This window comes from Trachemys scripta, chromosome 3, assembly GCF_013100865.1.
Source record: "Trachemys scripta elegans isolate TJP31775 chromosome 3, CAS_Tse_1.0, whole genome shotgun sequence".
NCBI lineage: Eukaryota > Metazoa > Chordata > Testudines > Emydidae > Trachemys > Trachemys scripta.
This window is the reverse complement of record NC_048300.1, coordinates 51484659-51504301: the sequence shown is the minus strand read 5'-3', so window position 1 is coordinate 51504301 and position 19643 is coordinate 51484659. Positions and strand designations below refer to the sequence as shown.

General features: G+C 47.5%; 1 protein-coding gene across 3 annotated transcripts in view; it reads right to left on the bottom strand.

Moving 5' to 3' along the window:
* Positions 1-461: 461 nt before the first annotated feature.
* STUM (stum, mechanosensory transduction mediator homolog) overlaps positions 462-19643 on the bottom strand; it is a 73581-nt gene continuing 54399 nt past the window's right edge. Inside the window, exons 2-4 of one of the 3 annotated variants that reach the window (XM_034764709.1) lie at positions 14897-15076; positions 5995-6003; positions 462-1394 (exon numbers count right to left, since the gene is read on the bottom strand). In XM_034764709.1, the coding sequence (XP_034620600.1) occupies positions 1360-1394; positions 5995-6003; positions 14897-15076 (224 nt within the window). In that variant the 3' untranslated portion in view covers positions 462-1359. The remainder of the gene's footprint in view (positions 1395-5994; positions 6004-14896; positions 15077-19643) is intronic. The other 2 variants (XM_034764708.1, XM_034764711.1) reach the window with 2 other exon arrangements.

The following is a 19643-nucleotide window of genomic DNA, read 5'->3' as shown; positions in this document are numbered from 1 at the left end:
TCTTCTTATAGAGGGAAAGTGACTGGCAAAGACGGTTCTGTCCATTGTTCGCAATTCACTAAGGGTCTGATATTCAGAAGTGCTGAGCACCCAGAGCACCTCTGAACATCAGGCCATCAGTCTTCCCATGAATTTCATTCTGGTGTGCTGGATGGAGGGGCCTGGAGAATTAAGCCCTTTCTTTATGCTGCATCTATTTGAAGGCTAGCCAGTGGCAGTGCTTCACAAGATCAGTCTGGCTCAACCCTGACCTGGAGGGACCACCACTCTAGGCTTGAAAGGGTAGTTAATTTTCCGTGCCCCAGTACATCCTTGGCCTCGTGGCCAAGACTGCTAACATGGTGTCCAGTTAGTGCCATCTGTTGCAGTGGTCTTTGAAATATGGGTACTTGTCCACTGGGAAGAGGACCAAGACCACTATATCATGCAACACGGGCAACAAAACACACACAATAAGTACATTAACTTCCACATTATGGTGCTATTTATCCACAAGTCTCTTTCATGGGCATTTTAGTCTCTGTAAATACCAGTTTAAACCGGAAGCATTAGACAGCACAAAACCTCACCCCACCCACCCCCCGCACAAAGCACACGTCACACCACGGCGTCCCAGTTCTTTGTAAGAACCAGTTTGTTGCTGGCTCGTGGCAGGTCCAATCTGTTCTCTTCTTTCAGCAGGTAGAAGCAGGTAGGGCATATTCACAGCCTGGGTCACCAGTAAAGTATGATTTAGAGCAGCCACAAGCAAAACGTCAGAGCATCTGCAACGACAGAGGTTCAGTGAACATCATAAACACACACACAGCAGGAGAGGCTGAGCTGAGCCCCTGCTATCACAAAACAGTTAAGAAAGGACTCTCAGGAAACAAGGTACCACTCAGCTTTGGCTTTTACATACTGGACATATATCTATAAATATCTCCTTCATCTTGATGTTCACAGCTGGGCTCCTTTAATGGTGAACTACAAGAAGGGCAAATGTCTCCAGCTGCTTCACACCCAGTGGCTGGAGAAAGCAGCATCCCCGCTCTTCTCACCACTGGCCGAAGTGCCATCTTCCACAGCAGCATCTCATTCTACCAATGTTTTCCTCCCTCTTCGGGATTGGCCGCCCATCACGACGTGCTGGCTGTGCCAGTCCTAACCCACGTCATGTTTGCCTCATCGCCGGTTCTAAAAGGGATCAGTGAAGGTCTCCATCTGCTGCTCTGCACCTCCGCTCCGCTGAACAGACGCACGCATTGGTTTAAAAAACAAAAGAAAAGAAAATGAAAATGGAAATGGAAAGGTCCTTGTGCCCACAGCTGCCAAACACAACCTCTCACCACGTTCCTTGGAACACCCTTGTCCCAGCCATTACAGCTGCTGTGGGATCCCCTGTTCCTTGTAGCCTGTGAGGGGTGGGTGGGAAGGGAACATGATTAAAATGTGGTTTCGTGGTTCGCAGCCTTGGTGAGCTGCAAACAAGCAATCAGCAATGGGTCACATTTAACAGGACCCACCCCATTGGTCAGCTGAGAAGGGTGGGAGAGAGAATTTTCTCTTTCACTTATTTCCCCCATGCAAGGGCATGCGTTGTGGGGAACTTGGTTTTGAGGTCATCATTGCTGACTTAGCTCATTTTGGGGCAGATTGGTCATTGCCCTTTCTGATGCACAGTTCTGACAGGAAATTGGGTCTGGCTTTTGGCTTTTGCAGCCACACGTGCATTGGGGCGGGCGGACAGACATTGTTTGCAGGATGCAGAGCCAGCCCATTCAGAGTGCCTTTTCGGGCATTGTGCAAAGTACACTGGGGAGCAGTGCAGCTCCCTCCCCTCAGGCTGGCCTCAGAGTGCTAGGGGGGCAGACAGGGCAAGGGGAACTGGCAATGCCCCCATCCTGCCCAGCCAGGCTCCCCTTTGGGATGGGTTTTATTATACTTCAGATTCTCCTCTTAAAACTCACCTCCAATGTGATGCCTACAAACACTTGACAGCAAACTGGGCAAGTGGCGTGCTGGGACTGCAGCCTATTGTTCTGACTGTAACCAGCTCACTGTTACCTCATGTTCCCCCATCTGTTTCTTGTATCCACCTCTTGCCTCATCATACACTCTACGTTTATGCTCTTGGGGGGAGGGGCTGTCTTTTGTTAGCTGTGTGTACAGCACCTAGCACAGTGGGGTCCTGATGGGGGCCTGTAGGAGCTAGCACAGCACAGTAATAACAGAGCGTCTTTGCTGCCCTGGCCTTGCCCACGTGCCATTGCACTCAGGGAGTGCAAATGTTAATGTTCTGGCTGCCTGCTGCATGCCCCGCCCCCACAACATGCCCTTGTAACAGCAGCCACACTGGCCGACAGCATCCCTGTGTCCCTAACACAGATTTCCCAATGGCAGTCTCAGCCCTTCTGGTTCATAGGGGGCTCCTAAACATTTTCCCCAGGTTCAGTGCATGTGGGTTCATGTCGCCATGAGCCTTGCTTTGAAATTGGGGATCAAACCCATCCTACAGCCCCCAGCAAAGCTTAACCAAAACAGCCCCGTTTTGACTGGTTTCCACCCAAAGCCATAAATCCGCCCAGGTCTTGGTTGAAATTTGGCTCCAAGCAGCTTGCTGAATGGTCTGTGACTCTCTGGAAAGGAAGCAGAGGGCCTGCATCAAAAATGAAAACAGGTGACTTTCCCCTGCTTTCACAATGAAGGATTTCCACAGCACTAGTTTTAACCTAGCAATTCTTTTGGCAGGTTTCCCCTGTAGTGACAAGCTGTCCTGCTCCGTCACCCTAGGTATGGCTGTCCTGCTCCGTCACCCTAGGTATGGCTGTCCTGCTCTGTCTGGAGGCATGTACACTGGGCGTCACAGGGCACACAACTTCCTGGAGGCAACATTTCTTCTGGCGGCTGACTGGCTTTTCTGGTCCTCCCCCCTGCCGGCTCTCTGTCTAACTGCACCTGCTGTTAGTAACTGTAGTGTGTGCAGAGGCAGGTCTGCCTTGAGAGATCCTGGGGAGATTGCAGAAGTGCATATAGGGCAGGGGAGGGGTAGTAATGGATGAGCCTATGGGGACAAAATTCAGTGGTGCTCTGTGCTCTGCACACTCTTCCTGTAAATGTGAACTTTTCTGCCTACATTATTGAATGCATGTATATTATTTTTCAGGAGAAGGACAGAGTTAAGGGGAATGAAAACATCAATATTACTCCCAAGGCGTTAAGGGGAATGAAAACATCAATATTACTCCCAAGGCGTTTCAGCAGCTGCAGTTTTCAGACACTGCTAGCTTAATAACTTTTGTGATACTTTCATCTGAGATGCTAAAGGAAAGTTCGCATGTTCTTTTATTTAAACTTGTATGAATCTAGTGCTCACTAGAGTCTGCTAACAAGAACCAGACAGGAGCTGTGCAATCTCCCGTAGACAGCTCTCTTCCAGGCTTAGCTGAAATACCCCTGGCTTTTTCCAGGCATGGCCCTCTCTCATAGAGCTCCCCAGCAGTGCCAGATGGTAGGGTGGTCTGGTGAGGAGGACAAACAGCCACTAGAGGTTAGGATGAGACGTAGGTTATGGACTAATAGGCCAGGATTGGAACACAAATCTCAGGCCCCCACCAGTGAGCTCACCCCTTCATGCTCCCTTCCTCGACATCCATGTTTCCGTGCTCTTGCTGAACTAGCACATCTGAATCTCATGCATTCTAATCAGGGCACAGCTGTGCTGATGGATTTGTAAAAGTGCAAGGAGTTGTAGTGAAGAAACCAATTGCACTAGGTGGCTTCTGGATTCTGATATGAGACAGAAGAGCAGGAAAGGCTTCTCTCATTACATCCCAGGCCTTGCCCACCCTACTCTGATAAAGGTAACCAGTCACTGTTTGCTTATGTCATCATCAAGGAAGCAACGCACTAGTGGCTTTTCCCTATGGTCTACAGAAATGCAGGAGTCCAGCCAGCGGACTTCAGTGCCCAGCTTTAGACACTCCGAGAGCTGGGATCCAATCCCCTATTCTTCCCTGCTTCTTGTCTTCTCTCCCACCTTTCTCCTGGGAACACAAGAACTGCCCTTCCAGATGGTGCCATGGGTTCCTGTGTCTCATGCCTCTGGGAACACAGAATTTGCCCTCCTGGATGATGCCATTGACATGTGCTCATGAACTTGGACCTTTGTATCTGTTTTTCCACGCCTGGTGGTTGAGTTGGGGTCTGTTTGGGGCACAGTTGCAGGTAGAACTCCATTCCCTGTGACTACTCCCCAGATGGCTACGGTCAGGAGAGAGGGGAAGGAAAACCTCTCTCCACCTGTTTGTCATGATGGCACGTGTCCATGACAGCATTAGTTCTTTTAACTTTATCCAGGTGGTCCCGAAGTCTTTACCAGGATTACCACCTGATTTTTCCCAATAGAACCAATGGTTATTATAATGGCATCAATGTGGAGCTCATCTATTTAAGAAAATAGTTGTCCTTATCTGTGTCACCAGTAACAATGGAAATAAATAATTAAAATGCAGTTTCCTTTTCACCCCCACCCCAGCCTGGACAGTGAAACTAGACTGGTCAATATCACTTCTTGAATCTCAAGCAATTTTCAAATGCCCAACATTGCAGGGGAATATTTAAATCCTGAAACAGCTTTCCACTCGTTCATTTTCTTTACATCACTGTTTGTAAAACCCTTTGAATACAAATGCTGAATGAAAACTACTGGAAAGTGTCCCAGTCTGTATCTTTGGGGAACTTTTATGACAAGTAATAGCCAGAGATAGAGATTTAAAAAACTAAACCCAAGATAGGAACATCCCTGCACATCAGAAAAATTCAGATCCAGGTGCAAATCTTGGAGCCTGGGTCTATCACAGGTAATAAACGGGTGCAAAGAAAAGAGATTAGCACTCTTACTATTTCTAAGTCAATTTTCAGTTTTGTTCTACATGTTGTGCAGATAAATAGACACCAGAAATACATTCTGCTTTTCCAAACTTTCAAAGTAAATAAGGAAGGTTTCCTTGGCATTTCTTAACTAGAACATGGGAAGGAGGTTTGAAGGCAAGATTAAATGACAAAAAAATCCTAAAAATTAAGAGCCTCTCTATGCACAGAAATGGCACTGTTTTAACTTAAAGCAGTTTAAAAACCAATTTAGTTAGACTAGTACAAACTCCTGTGTGGATATTCTTGATTATATCAGTTTAGCTTACACTTCTAAATTTACAGGTGCAAGGTCAACCAATATAAGGCCTGGTCTACCCTTAAAAGCTTTAATAGTATAATTATTTTGGTTAGGGGTGTGATTTTTTTTAAAGAAGTAGTTATACCGGTAAAAACCCAGATTCACATTCTGGAGACCATAGTGGTATAGCTATGCTGCCATAGCCTAGTAGTGTACACACAGCCAGGGGTTTTTCTGTCAGTGCAGGAACACCACCTCCCTGAATGCAGTGAGCTACGTTAACAAAAGCCCCCTTCTTTTTTTCACACCCCTGCTTGACATAGCTATGCCAATATAGAAGTTTTCAGCATTGGCCTAGTGTGGACGCAGTTATACCTATATAAAGATGCCTTATACTGATATAGCTATTCCACTTCCCATACAGAACTAGCAATCCTATTATAAAGCACCTTTATACCAATATAACTGCATCCACACTAGGAGGATTTACCCCTTCACCATACTGGTATAGTTATAGTGGTACAAGTTTCTAGTGTCGAGAACTTTCAGGATTAAATTGAGTCACACACAAAATTGTACCGATTTAACTAAATAGTTTAACACCACACCTTTAAGTAAACCTTGGCTGTGCCTGTAGAGATCTCCTACTCAGGTAACTGGGAGCTGTCTGCACACACGTGCAAGGTCAGATTTTGGCAGAAAATGAGTAAAACGTGCTGAACTGAATCCTAAGGTCTTTAACTAGGGCAAACATTCATTGACTTCAGTGGAAATTTGCCGGAGTAGGTAAAACAGGATTTTAGCCACTGGAAGTTAAGAGAAGAATTAGAAGAAAAACTTACCTTGTGAAACTTTGAAGATGAACAAACGGAGGCAAAGGAAGCATAAAAGAAAGAGAAAAGAGAAAAATATAACAATACAGGCAACATCCGAAACATATAAAGAACTAGAAAAGAATAAGTACATTGAGGCTACATAGTAAACATAGTAAATTGTAGCTCCCCTGCAATTAAACATTCACCCACAGCTAAACAGGCTTTCTTTATTAATATCGTTCAGTTTCAAGAAGCTGATTTCATTTTGTGACGGGGAAATCCCTACTTGCTTTTACGTAACTGGACCTAGGCCAATAACAAACGTTGACACTTCATGATCAAAATAATTACCTGACAAAACCTACATTAGCAATGTAACTATTTCCTGTGTGTAGGTGAAGGGGAAGAGTTGAAATTGGAGTATATAGGAAGCAGGACAGGATCACACAGGAAAAGGTGTATTCTATTTGTTAGAGTAGGGGACTAGAAAACAAAACTCCTGTGTTCTTTTGCTAGTTTTGCTACTGATTTGATCTGTGCCCCTGGATAAGTCTCAGCAGCCACTCTGTGTCTCAGTCTCAGTTTCCCTGTTTATGAAATGGGGATAATGCATACCTTTCCGTCAATGGTTGGTTATAATTAATGTTTATAAAATGTTTTGCGATTCTTATCCTATTACAAAGTAGATCAGTATTGGGTCTGAAAGTGCAGAAAAGGCAATTTTACATATTTTTTTCTGGCAGAGGTGAAGTGCAGCTTTAGGGGGTAAAAAAAAGAAAATAGAGGTAAGCAATCACTGTCTCCTCAAAATTTCTTTCATCCCAGGAAGGCTTTCTCAGTCAGATAATTGGTTCTGGCTTTGCTTTTATTGTGTGTTTTAGCAACACTTGGCAGCTGCAGCATGAAGAAAAGAATGCTGGATATGCCTTTCTAAAGTCCCCTACAATCTAAAAGTACAGTAGCCATGTTACCATTCTGTGCTGCTAGCAGGTTCTGAGCACTGCAGTTAGCAAACGAGTGACAAGTGGATGGCATGATTACAGGTAATTTCTTATTACCAGTTGGTAATGAAGACTTGACAGCCAGCATCATGGCACCTGTTAACCTTCTGAGATGTGACTGTAAGAGTCTGCTGTAGCCCATGAAAACCAAGTGTTCCTTGAACCCAGAGTAATTATGGCTTCAGTTATTTGTGGGCACAGACACACACATTGTAAGTAGAATACAAGAGGCTGAGCTAGGGACTCTTTAAAAAACCATACCCCACTTTTTGTCTATATCGGCTGGCTTATTTAAAGGGGGAAAGGTATGAATTGACCCCTTTGCTCTGATATAATTTAAGTGCTTTTATGGGCAGAGTCTCTGGTACATCAGAGAGCAGGACATTATTTTGAATGTGAATTCAGTGCTGTTGAGAGGCACTAGATTGACAACCCTGCAGGCCAAAGGCTCAGACAGGTAAAGCACCATCAGCAGGAGGGCAACCTTCTCCAGAAAATGCCTCGTCTGTGATCTGAACAGACATCGCTGGCAGTGCTCGGGGAGCTTATTATCCAGGATCTGTCATTTTCTGTTGAGGCCACTTATGTGGAGAGCCTTTCTGCTGCAGACACTTGTCCACTAGGACTTGGGCTGAGACCTAACCCCAGCTCATTTCACATACAATGACGGTCAGATGGTAAACAGTCTCAAGTAGGGTTCAACCTAGAGGTGAATGGCTCCCCCCACAGACCATTACCAATCCCCTGAGCCAGGCGGTCCCTTAGTTCTACTATCCTCACTACCTAGATATGGTATTGATTATTTTGTAGATTGCTTTCAACAATTAGTGTAATTTTTTTTTTTTACAATGAGGCACTGCTAAAGCAAATGGGTGAGCTTCTAAAAAGGGCCATTTTGTTCAAACTTTCTGACACTCATTTGGCTAACATTTGGGATGGTGGGAACATACCCCAAGGACTGATTTATGTGGGAGTGGAGGGGGAACTCGCACAAAAACATCTGTCTGATTAGCCAGATAATTAAAAATTAGCTCCCTTTCACTGTAGATCTCTGCAGCCTCCACATGGATGCAATCAAAGATTCACAGAGGCTTTAGTCTCTAAACACTGCTCAGCAGCTGGGGAGGGGCTGGGTGGTGATCAGAAAGTCAGGAAGCTTTAGAGCAGAAGGGGGCTGCCGAGGGAGAGTTAGCAGTCGTTCTCTGGGATTAGAGATTAGGGAGGCCAAGGGGGAGAGCAAGTACTGGGATCCTTGCCTAAGTGCAAGAGGCTGGCAAATGGCCACAGTGACACTGAAGAGGCATTGGAGAGGAGCTGGCTCTGGTGGGAAGCCCTGACAAAAGGGCAGGAACTGGACTTTCAGGGAGAGGGATGTATCTAGTTGAGAGGGATGTACGGTCAAGCCCAAGGAGGGAGGAAGTGGGTTTTTGTTTATACTTTTATGTTGGAACTTTGTTAGGGGATTCCAGGGAAGGGGGCACCTGACAGTCCCACCCCTGAAACAAAGTTGAATTTAGAGAAATTGAGAGGGAGAATGCTGACAAAGGCTGGGTAGAAAGAAGCCCCGGGAAACAGCAACAAGGAGTAGGACGGAGCAGCCTTTGGCTGCTGGTTATAGGGTCCCTGGGCTGATGCCTGGTGCAGAGGGAGGGCCTTGGTTCCCAGGCCAGCAGAGAAGGTGGTGTGAAACTCCTGAGAAGGGGATAAGGACCAACAAAGAGCTCTGTGAGGGTGTAATGCCAAAAAGTCTGCAGTTGGGGCCAAAGACGTTTGGGTGAGGATGTTTGGATCCTTTATTTGCTGGACATTCTGTTACCCCTGAAGGTGGGAACTAAATTGTGCCCTGGCCAGAGGGCTGAATTACAGGAAGAGAGATCACTGCAGTGCCAGAGTGATTGGTGGCAGGGAGCACTAGATCGGGAGAGAGCAACTCTGCCACACCTGGCCACAAGGAGGCACTCTGGTGACGAGTCCCCCATCTCTACTGCCAGCGAGCTCTTTTTGCTTTCAGGCCCCAAATGAAACAGGAGGCTGTTTCAAAAGCCATATATGGTTGGTTAGAGATGATACCTGTTTGGTAGCTAATGAGGCCAGCTGGCAATTCATTTAAATTAGGAAAGAGATGGGAAATGTCCCTTAAAATTGGACAGTCAAAAAGTAATTACCTGTGATAATAAAACTGAATTCAATTATTGTTTGTGGATCCCTGACAAAAGGGCAACGTGTGAAATACTAGAGCAACCTCCGAGCCCTCTTCATTGAACCGGCTCAACCCATACTCCTTATCCTAGTGAGCTGAAGAGATCTGGGCAACAGGCAAACTCAGTAAAGATTCCAGCAACAATTCCCATACAAAATGTTAGCGTCTTCCAGGCTCTTACAGCGAGAGACTTTGCAAAGTAACCTTAACCTAAGCTTCTCTCTCTAGGAGTTTACAAACAGGATTTACAGTTTCACCCACACCCTCGGGGTTCTTGAGGAATCTTTGCAGGTATCTAAAATGAGAGGCTGGTGTCTCTTCTCTAAGTACAAAGCTCTCATATGAGAAAGGCAGCTGCTCTTCTGGCTCCTTCCCAGGGTCAGCTGTAAGCATAAGCTGCCTCATCCGTCCCTCGACTAAGACTGGGACGGCTGTAGTCAGTAACTCACCAGACCACTTTCTAGTAATTGAGTTTAGCAGAGCTGTAGTGGGGTCCAGAGCTGGAATCTGAGAGTCACTGATCAGGACTGAGGTACATTGGCTATACGGTGGCTCAGAAGTAGATCTGGGTGAATAACTGATTTTTCAGTTCATTGGCCATTCAGAAACATTGGGGAAAATGTGTGGTTGGAGTCAAACCAAATCTAAATATTCCAAAGAGTTTTGGGTGAGTCCAAAAAGTCCATTTTGGGTTGAACACAACGTGGTGTTTGATCCCAAATGTTTTGTTTCTGGGCATCTTTAAAGGGGCAAATTCACAAAATGGCCAGAGGAGGAGGTAGGGCTGTCACTGTCCTCCTTATAACGTTTTGCGCAGTGGTGTGGTTAGGACACTCAAATGGGGTGTGGGAGATCCAAGTTGGAATCCCCTCTCTGGTGCAGCTCTCCCTGGGCAGGTGAGTACCCTAACCTAGTCTATAGGCTAGTCTGTGATGGGCCTCCCTCAATCTCCTGTTGAAGCTGTCCTGCTTGGTCTAAAATATAGGAGCAGAATTTGGGCCAGAGAGAGAATGACTCTATAGCCTGTGCACTCACCGACGACATAGGGTGGGAAGAAGACCCAAACTGAAGTCCCTTGTCCTCACTTCAATGAATATTTATACAAAGTGGAACAGCTACAATGTGCCCAGCTCTACTCAGGCCCAGAGCGGCGGGGAGAGTCACAGTTCAGGATACAACCGCAACTACAAAGCTACCATTAGGCGGCCAAAGCCTTTTTCAGCACACAGTGCCTCACACCTGTATCTAGCCAGTAAGACTGGCACTAGTCCCTCACTAAAAACACACAAAAATCAAAAGCAAAATGATGGCCCAAAACAAGGACCTAGGACTCTCCCTTTCCCTGGCCCCTTTTTTCATTGCTGGCCCCATTATCCTTAGATATGATGCACTTTCTGATGCCTTTTCTCCCTCCCCCCAAAAACCCACCATGATCCATATAATGGCACATCTATAGGTCCTTATGCCAGCTCAGTGAGGGGTGGGGAGGGAGGGACATTCTTGTGAGATGATGCCAAGTCAGAAGCTAACCCAAGCTTCAGCTGCTAGATTGTCACTAGATGTTGTCATGCATATTTCCTTGGAGAATAAAATGTGCTTTTGACGTCTCTCACCCTCCCTGCGCAGAACAAACAGAGCAGCACTCGCTAAATCCTGCTGTTATGTTCTGGCACCTCTTGGCCTGAACTTAATCACCTGCCTCCTTCTGCTTGGCAGATGTGTGTTGCTCTTGGAGATGGTATCTGCCAGCTTTCAAATTCATCAGAGGGAACTACACTGGCAACAGGAGCCACTTGTGACAGATACTTCCCAGCTGCACCTTCCTTCCTAGCAACCAGGCTGGAAAATGACTCAGAGCCTCTTGAGACCCAGCCTTTCTGCCTGCTGCCCAGATGATTGGCATTGCATTATCCACTCACCAATGGGACTTGGGGCTCATCTTCACTATGGAGTTATAGCTCTATAGATGCAGTGGTGCAGCTATGCCGCAGTCACCCCGCAGTGCAGATGCGTCCTATAGCAATGGAAGGGGTTTTTCCATCGCTATAGGAACTCCACCTCCCTAAATGGCAGTAACTAGGTTGACAGAGGCATTCTTCCATCGACTGAGCTGTGTCTACCCCAGGGGTTAGGCTGGCATAGCTACAGTAAATTAGAGAGGCATAGTTGGGCCTTGCCTAGATCCTAGAGTATGGGAAAAGGTGCTTTTTTGATGAAGTTGGTTCAACTGAGCTAGTTTAACTTGATTGAAAACTCCACTTAGCACCAGTATTAGACATAGTTTAACACTTTAGCTTGATTTTTATCAGGTCAAATTATAACCTAGGTGTAAAATAAGGAGACAATACAAGTTTAGCTAACTGGATGTTCTAATTTGTTTTCTTTGGGCTATGGCTACACCACAAACTTTGGTCAATGCAAGTGAAATCAGCATGCAGCTGCCAAAGTTTGTATATCACTCGGGCAGATGCATAATTTGCTTCTTACGTCGACACTGTGCCAACTCACCAGGAATGCTTGCATCAAGGCAAAGTGCGGTGCTTCACCGGTAGGTAACCCAGTATGCCATGCACTACCATCTGGTGCAATACCTTTTGGGAAATTTTCACAGTAGAAATGACTCATCCATGGGTCTCTGGGAGGTAGAGGTCAAGTTCCCAGCATTCATCTTCTTTCATCCCATATTGCCATACATATGCCATCATTTTTGTGCCTTTTTAAAAAAATCCTGCAAACCCATCCAGCAGTTTTTGGAGTCCGCCATCTTGGATGGAGCCTGCAGAGCTCTGCACTATTCTCATGAGCATTGCAAGTACAGGATGCATGATCCTTCTGTATTTGCAGCCCTACAGTAAGTACCACAGCAGCAGAGGACATGATTTCTTCTAGGACAGTTTGCTAAGGGACATAGCAAAAACCAATAAAAGGTTGTTAATGAAGCAGCTGCTGATGGTGGAACACCACTTCTGGGCCCGAGAAATGAGCACTGACTGGGGGGAACACATTGTAATGCAGGTTTGGAATGACGAGCAGTGGCTGCAGAACTTTCAGACGTGAAAGGCCACTTTCCTAGATCTGGGCCGAGCTTGCCCCAGCCCTCCAATGCAGGGACACTATAACGAGAACTGCACTGATGATGGAGAAGCAAGTGGCCATCACACTCCAGAATCTTGCAATGTTGGATTGCTACCAGTCAGTGAGAAATCATTTTCATTTTGAAGCTGGAAAATCCACAGTGGCGGCCGTCACCATGATTAATGTAGGATCATTAATCATATCCAACTATGCAGGACCATGACTCTCAGCAATGAACAGGACATAATGGATGGATTTGCTGCAATGGGGTTCCTGAACTGTTGCGGGGCAATAGATGGCACACATACCCCTATTTTGGCACCAGCCCACCTGGCCACAGAGTTCATCAACAGAAAGGGCTACTTTTCTATGGTTATGCAAAAATGGGGCTGGAGATGAAGGGTTTGGGGTGCAGTAGGGCACTTAGGGCTGGGACAGAGGGTTGGGGTCTAGGGGGTGAGGGCGCCGGCTGATAGTGTGGGCTCTGGGGTGGAGCTGGGGATGAGGGGTTTGGGATGCAGGCTGCCCCGGAGCTGTGGTGGGGAGAGAGGACTCCCCCAGCCCTCTCTCGCCGCAGCAGCCCGGGGCTGGGAGAGAGGTGCCTCTCCCCAGCCAGGGCAGCTCCAGGGCTTGGGCTGGGGGAGAGGTGCCTCTCCCCGGCCGCAGCAGCTCCGGGGCTGGGGGAGAGGCGCTTCTCCCCCCTGCACACCTGCACGTTCCTTGATAGCCTGCTGCGCGGCCATGTGACTGCGCAGCTTAGAGGGAACTTAACTTCCCAGGTATCCTCAGTGGTCTGCTGGGTGGGGTCTCCGCCAAGTCTGACATGCTGCTCGTTGTAAAAGCAGTAGATCTATGAGGCACTACCAGATCTATTGTTGACCTTCCTGGCCTTGTGGTATGCCTGGCCAAGTTCCTTTGCTTGCACAAAGCACTGCTGCTGATCCCTGTCATACCCCTTTTTCTGCATCTCCTGTTCATAGATATCCATGTTCCTACCTGGTCCGTAGCTGTGCTTGCACAGCCTCTTCTCCCCACAGGCCCAGGAGATCCAATACCTCCTGTCTGCTCCTGGCAAGAGCAAGTTTAGCACATGGAGCCAGCATGGTCGGTTGGGGAGTTGCACACGAGGGTGAACTACTTGGTGTGCTCACAAAGGTGAGCGATGTGGAAAAGGCATTTCAAAAACATGCGGAGGACTTTAAAGGGAGATGCTGCCAGTCTCCGTGGCCCCTAGGCAGTGGAGGTTACAATGGTGACCAGAGTGGTCAATGCTGCAGGGCACGGGGCATTATGGAACAGCTGCTGGAAGACTGTTCAGGTTGGCACAGGCCACATAGTGTCTGTACTTGCACTGCACTGCCCTCAGTAGCTTGACCATGGCTCCATGCTGTTCAGGGAGGTGGTTTGACTGCGTCACTGTAAAGTGACACTTCAATCAGCTGGAGATAAATTTCAGTGTAGACGCATGCACTTACATTGACCTAACTGTCTAGTGTAGACCAGGCCTTTTAGAGATGCATTTGTCTCTTTCTTCCCCTGAGACTGTGGTCTTTCTTGGTGTTTCAAGGTCTCAAAGGGGGACTTTTACATTGGAGAAAACTTTAAGATGCATTGATAACCCCGTTTGCCTACAAATTGAATGAGATCCTAAGAAACCTTTGGATAAATGGGATTTATGAGGAAGTGGGGAGTCAGCCACTCAGAGAGTGAGGAGGATTCAGGGCATCTGTGGAGGTAGCTACCTGAGGCTTTGTCTACACTATGAGCACAGTTGAGCCAGGCAGAGTACAACCCCATGGTAGGTACGTACTGCGCACGGCTCAGCAGTGCCTCCACTGCCACTACCCATGCTACCATGGCTACACTGCTGTTTATACTCATGATAGCTTCATGACAGCTAATTTTATGTGTACACGAGCAGGAGACTCAGACCCCTAGTGCATAGTGTAGATGTAGTCTAAAAGTACACCACCAGAGAATCTAACTAAACTTGGGTTCATCTCAGTCAGCTGAAGTATGGTTAAATGGTAGGATGCCGCGGGACTGCTGAGGGCGAGAGTGCTTATTCGAACACCGATTGATGCAACATCAGGAAATGGGGCCCTGTAAAGCAGGGTTTGGGCTGAACCAGAAGGGGGCAGTATTCTGTGCCAGCACTTCTCTGGTGGCCCCATTCATTTCTACAGCTTTCATTCTAAAACAGAATAGCACATTCCTGGTCTTAATGGTGTGGGAGGAAAAAAACTTTCCAAATGTGAATCAACACCATGCTGTCCATTTGAGTGTGCAGAGAGGCTGTGGAACAATCGCTCAAGGAAGTGGGGACTACTTCTGCTGAGTGTAACACTGTTCACTCTGAAGCATAATGATTCCAATTGAATGTTTCTTACAGAAACATTCAGCTACATCTGGGACTGGGAGCAGAGCTTGATATCATGGGAAGAAATCAAGCAAATGCCACCATTAGCCTCCTGATAGTGCTGGGGCAGATCCGCTCTTTATGTCTCTTTTCCCTCTGTTTCAATGTTAATGTCCCCATTTAATGCAAACTGCCTGGTACTGTTTCCACTTTCCTCATTCCCAGGCTGGGGTCCAGGACGCTAGCTGAGCCCTAACAACGTGGGGGTGGAGACAATGATCTCAACGTACTTACTAGCAAGAATGACCATGTCCATCCCCCAAAATATACTCATGATCCAGCCAACCATCACGATAGCCGTCAGAATCTGAATCAGCGCCGCGGCGATGTTCAGCCAGAAGACGCAGCACATGTGCCTGTCAGGGAGGTCAGTCCGGGCTCCGCACAGCACAGTGAAGGCAGACACGAATGTCCCTGTGGAAACAGCAACAGTAAACACTCAGTGGAGAGCCTGACATAGAAACAGCAGGAGCCGGGATGTGAGCGCCTCCCCAGAAAACAGCAAAGCTCCTTCCAGACCCGCACACCAAACTCTTGTTTTAGATCTGGTGTTCACAGCATCCCTCTTTTTAGTGCTGCCGCTATAGAAATGCTACAAGCATGAAACTGTTCACAAAACACATCACAGTATTTGCCCAGACATCTCAAGAGGTGTTGACTCCTTCTGAGAAACAAAGGCTCAGTCAAACTGAGGCTGCACCTTGATTGTAGAGATCAGTCAGCTCTCTAGGGGACACAGTCCAGCTGCTGGGCATACCCTGGGATTGGGGCATCCAGAGTACAGCCTGCACTGGATTGTCAGGAAACTGGCTGCCACAGCCCGCTTCATCTGGTTGGCCTTTGGCAAGGCAGGCAGCCTCCTCTCACTGTGCCCTGGCCTCACTTCCCCAGTATCTGCCCCAGGAACACTACATACAGCATCACCTCAAGGCTTCAGCTAAGCAAGACTGTGCTGCATTTAGTGGCCAGACAATATGGTGATGAGTGCCACAGAAGTGCATGGAATAATCATCCATTAAGAATAACTTAGCAATAACCAAGTGCCACTGAATTTAAAACTCCAATCTTCCTTTTATGGAAGTATCGCACCCTGTAGGGACACATTGCTGCATGTTTTAATAAGCAAGTCTGCCTCTCTATTTAAGTCTTGGTGGGCTGAGATCTCCTCACCCCTCACACACAGATTAGCAAAGTTATGAATTTAAGCTCCCAGGCTTGTCTTTTGAAAGTGTCATGCAGGTTTCCTTTGAGGATGAGGACTGAGAGGTCAGATGTAGAGTGATCACTTTATGATAAGTGTTCCCCCATAGGTGATAGGGTGTTTTTGTCTTTTATCGTTTTCCTGTGCGAGTTCATTTGAGAGCGTAGTGATTGTCTCATTTCACCCCCAGAGTTGCTATTGGAGCATTAAGAGCATTGGATGCGGTACACCCCATGTGTAGGACCCATGGCTCTTGAAAGTTGTGTTGTGGGAGGTATTGATCATTGTAGCAGTGGAGATATGTCTGCAGGTTTTGCAACTATTGTTCTGGCAGGGTCTGGTGCTGCTTTGAGTTGGTGGGTCCTGGTCTGTGGGGAGCTTGCTTTTGATGATGAACTTGGAGAGGGTGGTGGCAGGAGCGCCACCAGCTTTTCTGCTGCCTTAGTTGGCAGAAGGTCCCGCCCCCCACAGAGGCAGCGGAAGGTCCCGCTGCCGAAATACCACCGCAGTCGCCACCCCCCAAATTGTAGCGCCCTAGGCGACCGCCTAGGTCCCCTAATGGGTTGCGCCGGCCCTGGGTGGTGGGTTGTTTGAAGGCCAGAATAAGGGATTTGGGAAAGATTTCTTTCCAATGGGATCCCCATAAAATATGGGTTGTAGTTGCTTGATGATACCCCGTATGGGTTCCAGTGTGGGGTGGCAGATGACAGCTAGGGGTGTGCAGTTGGAGGAGGTTGTATTTCTGTATTGATGCAGGTTTTCTTAGGGTATTGGGGTGGCCCGTTCTAAATCACCATGCAGCTTTGTGCTTTCCTGGGTTGGCATCGCAGCCCTTGGTTCAAACCGGGCCAAATTTATGAAACTTGCAAACTCTTAAAATTGCTTAATAATGGAATACAGATGTAGAGTTTCATGAACTTATGGAAGTTAGAGCTGGAAAAGACCCACTAGGTCATATCATCCATCTCCCTGCTAATACAAAGGGGTTCCCTACAATACATTTTCTAGTGATTTGTCTAATGTTAAATGTCTGCAAGAATGAAGCTTCCACAACTTCCTATAGGAGACTAGTCTACATCTGACAGATCCCACTGTTAGGAAGGTTTTTATTGACTTTTCCATATTGAATGGGACCATATTGAATGGGAATGGTTGATCAAGTCCAGTTTCCTGCTTTTGTTGGTAGCCAATCCCAATTGCTTCAGAGAAAGACTAACCTCGCCTATAATTTGCCTGAATAATTGTGCAACATTGTTGACAGGTGGGAAAAAATACCTTCCTGACCCCATAATTAATGAGTTCCTGGCCTGAAGACTCAATTACTCATCATAATGTGTATATCAAGACATGCTGTCATGATTAGGGTGACCAGATGTCCCGATTTTATAGGGACAGTCCCGATTTTGGGGTCTTTTTCTTATATAGGCTCCTATTACTCCCCACCCCTTGTCCCGATTTTTCACACTTGCTGTCTGGTCACCCTAGTCATAATGGAATTGTCTACAGTGCTTTCTTGAATCCAAATGTTGTGTACTGTATCTCACACAAGACACAGCTCAAAATACCAACAACAGCAAGACAAAGAGTAAAGAATAGACAAGGGGTGACAGAAATGACCCCCTCCTAAACCAATTTCTTTGATGAATGTTTGTCCATAAAGGGTGTAATCAGACACCCATGGCTGGCCTGTGCCAGCTGACTCTGGCTCCAGGCTTGAGCTAAGGGGCTGTTTAATTGTGGTCTCAGGCTGCAGCCTGAGCTCTGGGACCCTCCCACCTCACAGGATCCTAGAGCCCCTGCTCCAGCAGGAGTCTGAATGTCTATACCGCCATTAAATAGCCCCTTAGCTCCACAAGCCTGAGTCAGTTAGCACAGGCCAGCCACGGGTTTTAAATTGAAGTGTAGACATGCCTAAAGAGTCCTGTATAAACCTGTCCAGTTATCTCTATGCTCTGTCTATGCCATATGGCCCCAATCCCGCAAAGCACAGAAGCATGTGAGCAACTTTGCACATGTGAGAGTGGCTACATGCTCCAATGCTTTGTTGGGCTGTGTGCCCGAGTCATTTTACCAAATGACTCTTCTACAGTTGTGCTCTGCTCTAGAGAAGGGAGTAGGTCTCCCTCTAGAGAGAGCACCAGGTCTTCTGGGACAAGGTTCTCTAATGCTCCACTGACAGGGAGATGGACTGATGATCTCACCCATTTCTGATGTCTTTGATTCTGTGAGCTGTGGGGCAAAGGAGGCAGACTGCCAGACAACTAAAAACCTGATGAAAGCTGAAGGAGAGATGCTACAGCCTATTTTTAATCTCAAAAACTTCTGCAGGCTCCAACTCCAGTTGCCTTCAAATGCTTCCCGAGCTCGTAAAGCCCCCACTTCTCTTCTTGCCGCTGCCTTGAACTTATTTCATACTCCCACCTCATTTCCTTTGCAGCAGCTTGAAGATGGGAGCGGAGAAGCAGTTTAGAGGCAACACAGAGAAATGGAGTAGGTGGGAACTGCTGAAGCAGTGGGAGGCGGCCCCGCATTGGAACATTGTGGGGAGGGGAGATGGGAGTTCTTCCCCCATGTGAGAAATCCCCTCAGGGTTTTAGCCTCCTACTGCTCAGGCTCTGATATCCAGGATTTTACATTTGGAGCTGCTGAAGCCTGAAGTTCCATCTGTGTAGTTAACCCCTTCATTGCTGCCACCAAGACAAAATGTACTTTCAGTGCCAGGTACACAGGCTGGGAAAACTGTTGTCAGCCCAGGACAACCAAAGCCTCATCTCAGTTTCCTGGTAAACAGCAACTGTGACCTATGCTGTTCTTTGGAAACAGTACTTCCTCTATTAGCCATAACAACGAGGAATCCTTGTGGCACCTTGGAGACTAACAAATTTATTTGGGCATAAGCTTTCATGGGCTAGAACCCACTTCATTCTAGCCCATGAAAGCTTATGCCCAAATAAATTGGTTAGTCTCTAAGGTGCCACAAGGACTCCTCGTTGTTTTTGCTGATAGAGACTAACACGGCTACCAATCTGAAACCTATTAGCTATGTGTTCTCTGCCCGGGGGACAGTATGGCATGTACCTGGCAGAGAGGGATCTGAGGAGGAGTCTAGCAGAGAAGTGGAGATGGACAGGCAAATCTTCCAGGTCTTCCCAGAGTTTAAAGGTGGGAACGAGCAGTTGTGAATATATACCCACTGTTCAACTTGTGCTGTGTGTTCCTGTCTAGAGGCTGCTCCACTGCTGCCACCAGTTTTTGGGGTCTCAGGTTGAGTCCTCATTGGCAACCCACGATGGCATAAAAGAGATGTGTGCAAATGTACATGCACTCAAATGTCAGATGTACATGCATGTATCAGGTATATTGCCTCTATGCATATCAGCTACACTGTTTTTGCCAGTTAGATCTATATGTAATGTGCACATGCTTTGCACATTCAGATCAGATGTTTGCATGCATGTTGGTGCCCATGCAATTGCCTGTGACTACCACTGATTATCTGGACTTGCTTTATTCATCCTGAGGACTTTTTGCCAGGGCCGGCTCTAGCTTTTTTGCTGCCCCAAGCAGCAAAAAAAAGCGCCGCCCCCGAGCCTCCCCGCCGAGTGCGGGAGCCCGCCCCCCCCGCACTGAGCGCCACCGGAACCCCCCCGAGCGCCAAGCGCCGAGCCCCTCGCCGCCGCCCCCCCCCAGCGTCGCACCGCGCCGCCGGAGCCCACCCCCGCCCCCTGCCGAGTGCCGCCGGAACCCCCCTCCAGCGCCGCTCCCACGCCGCACCCCCCT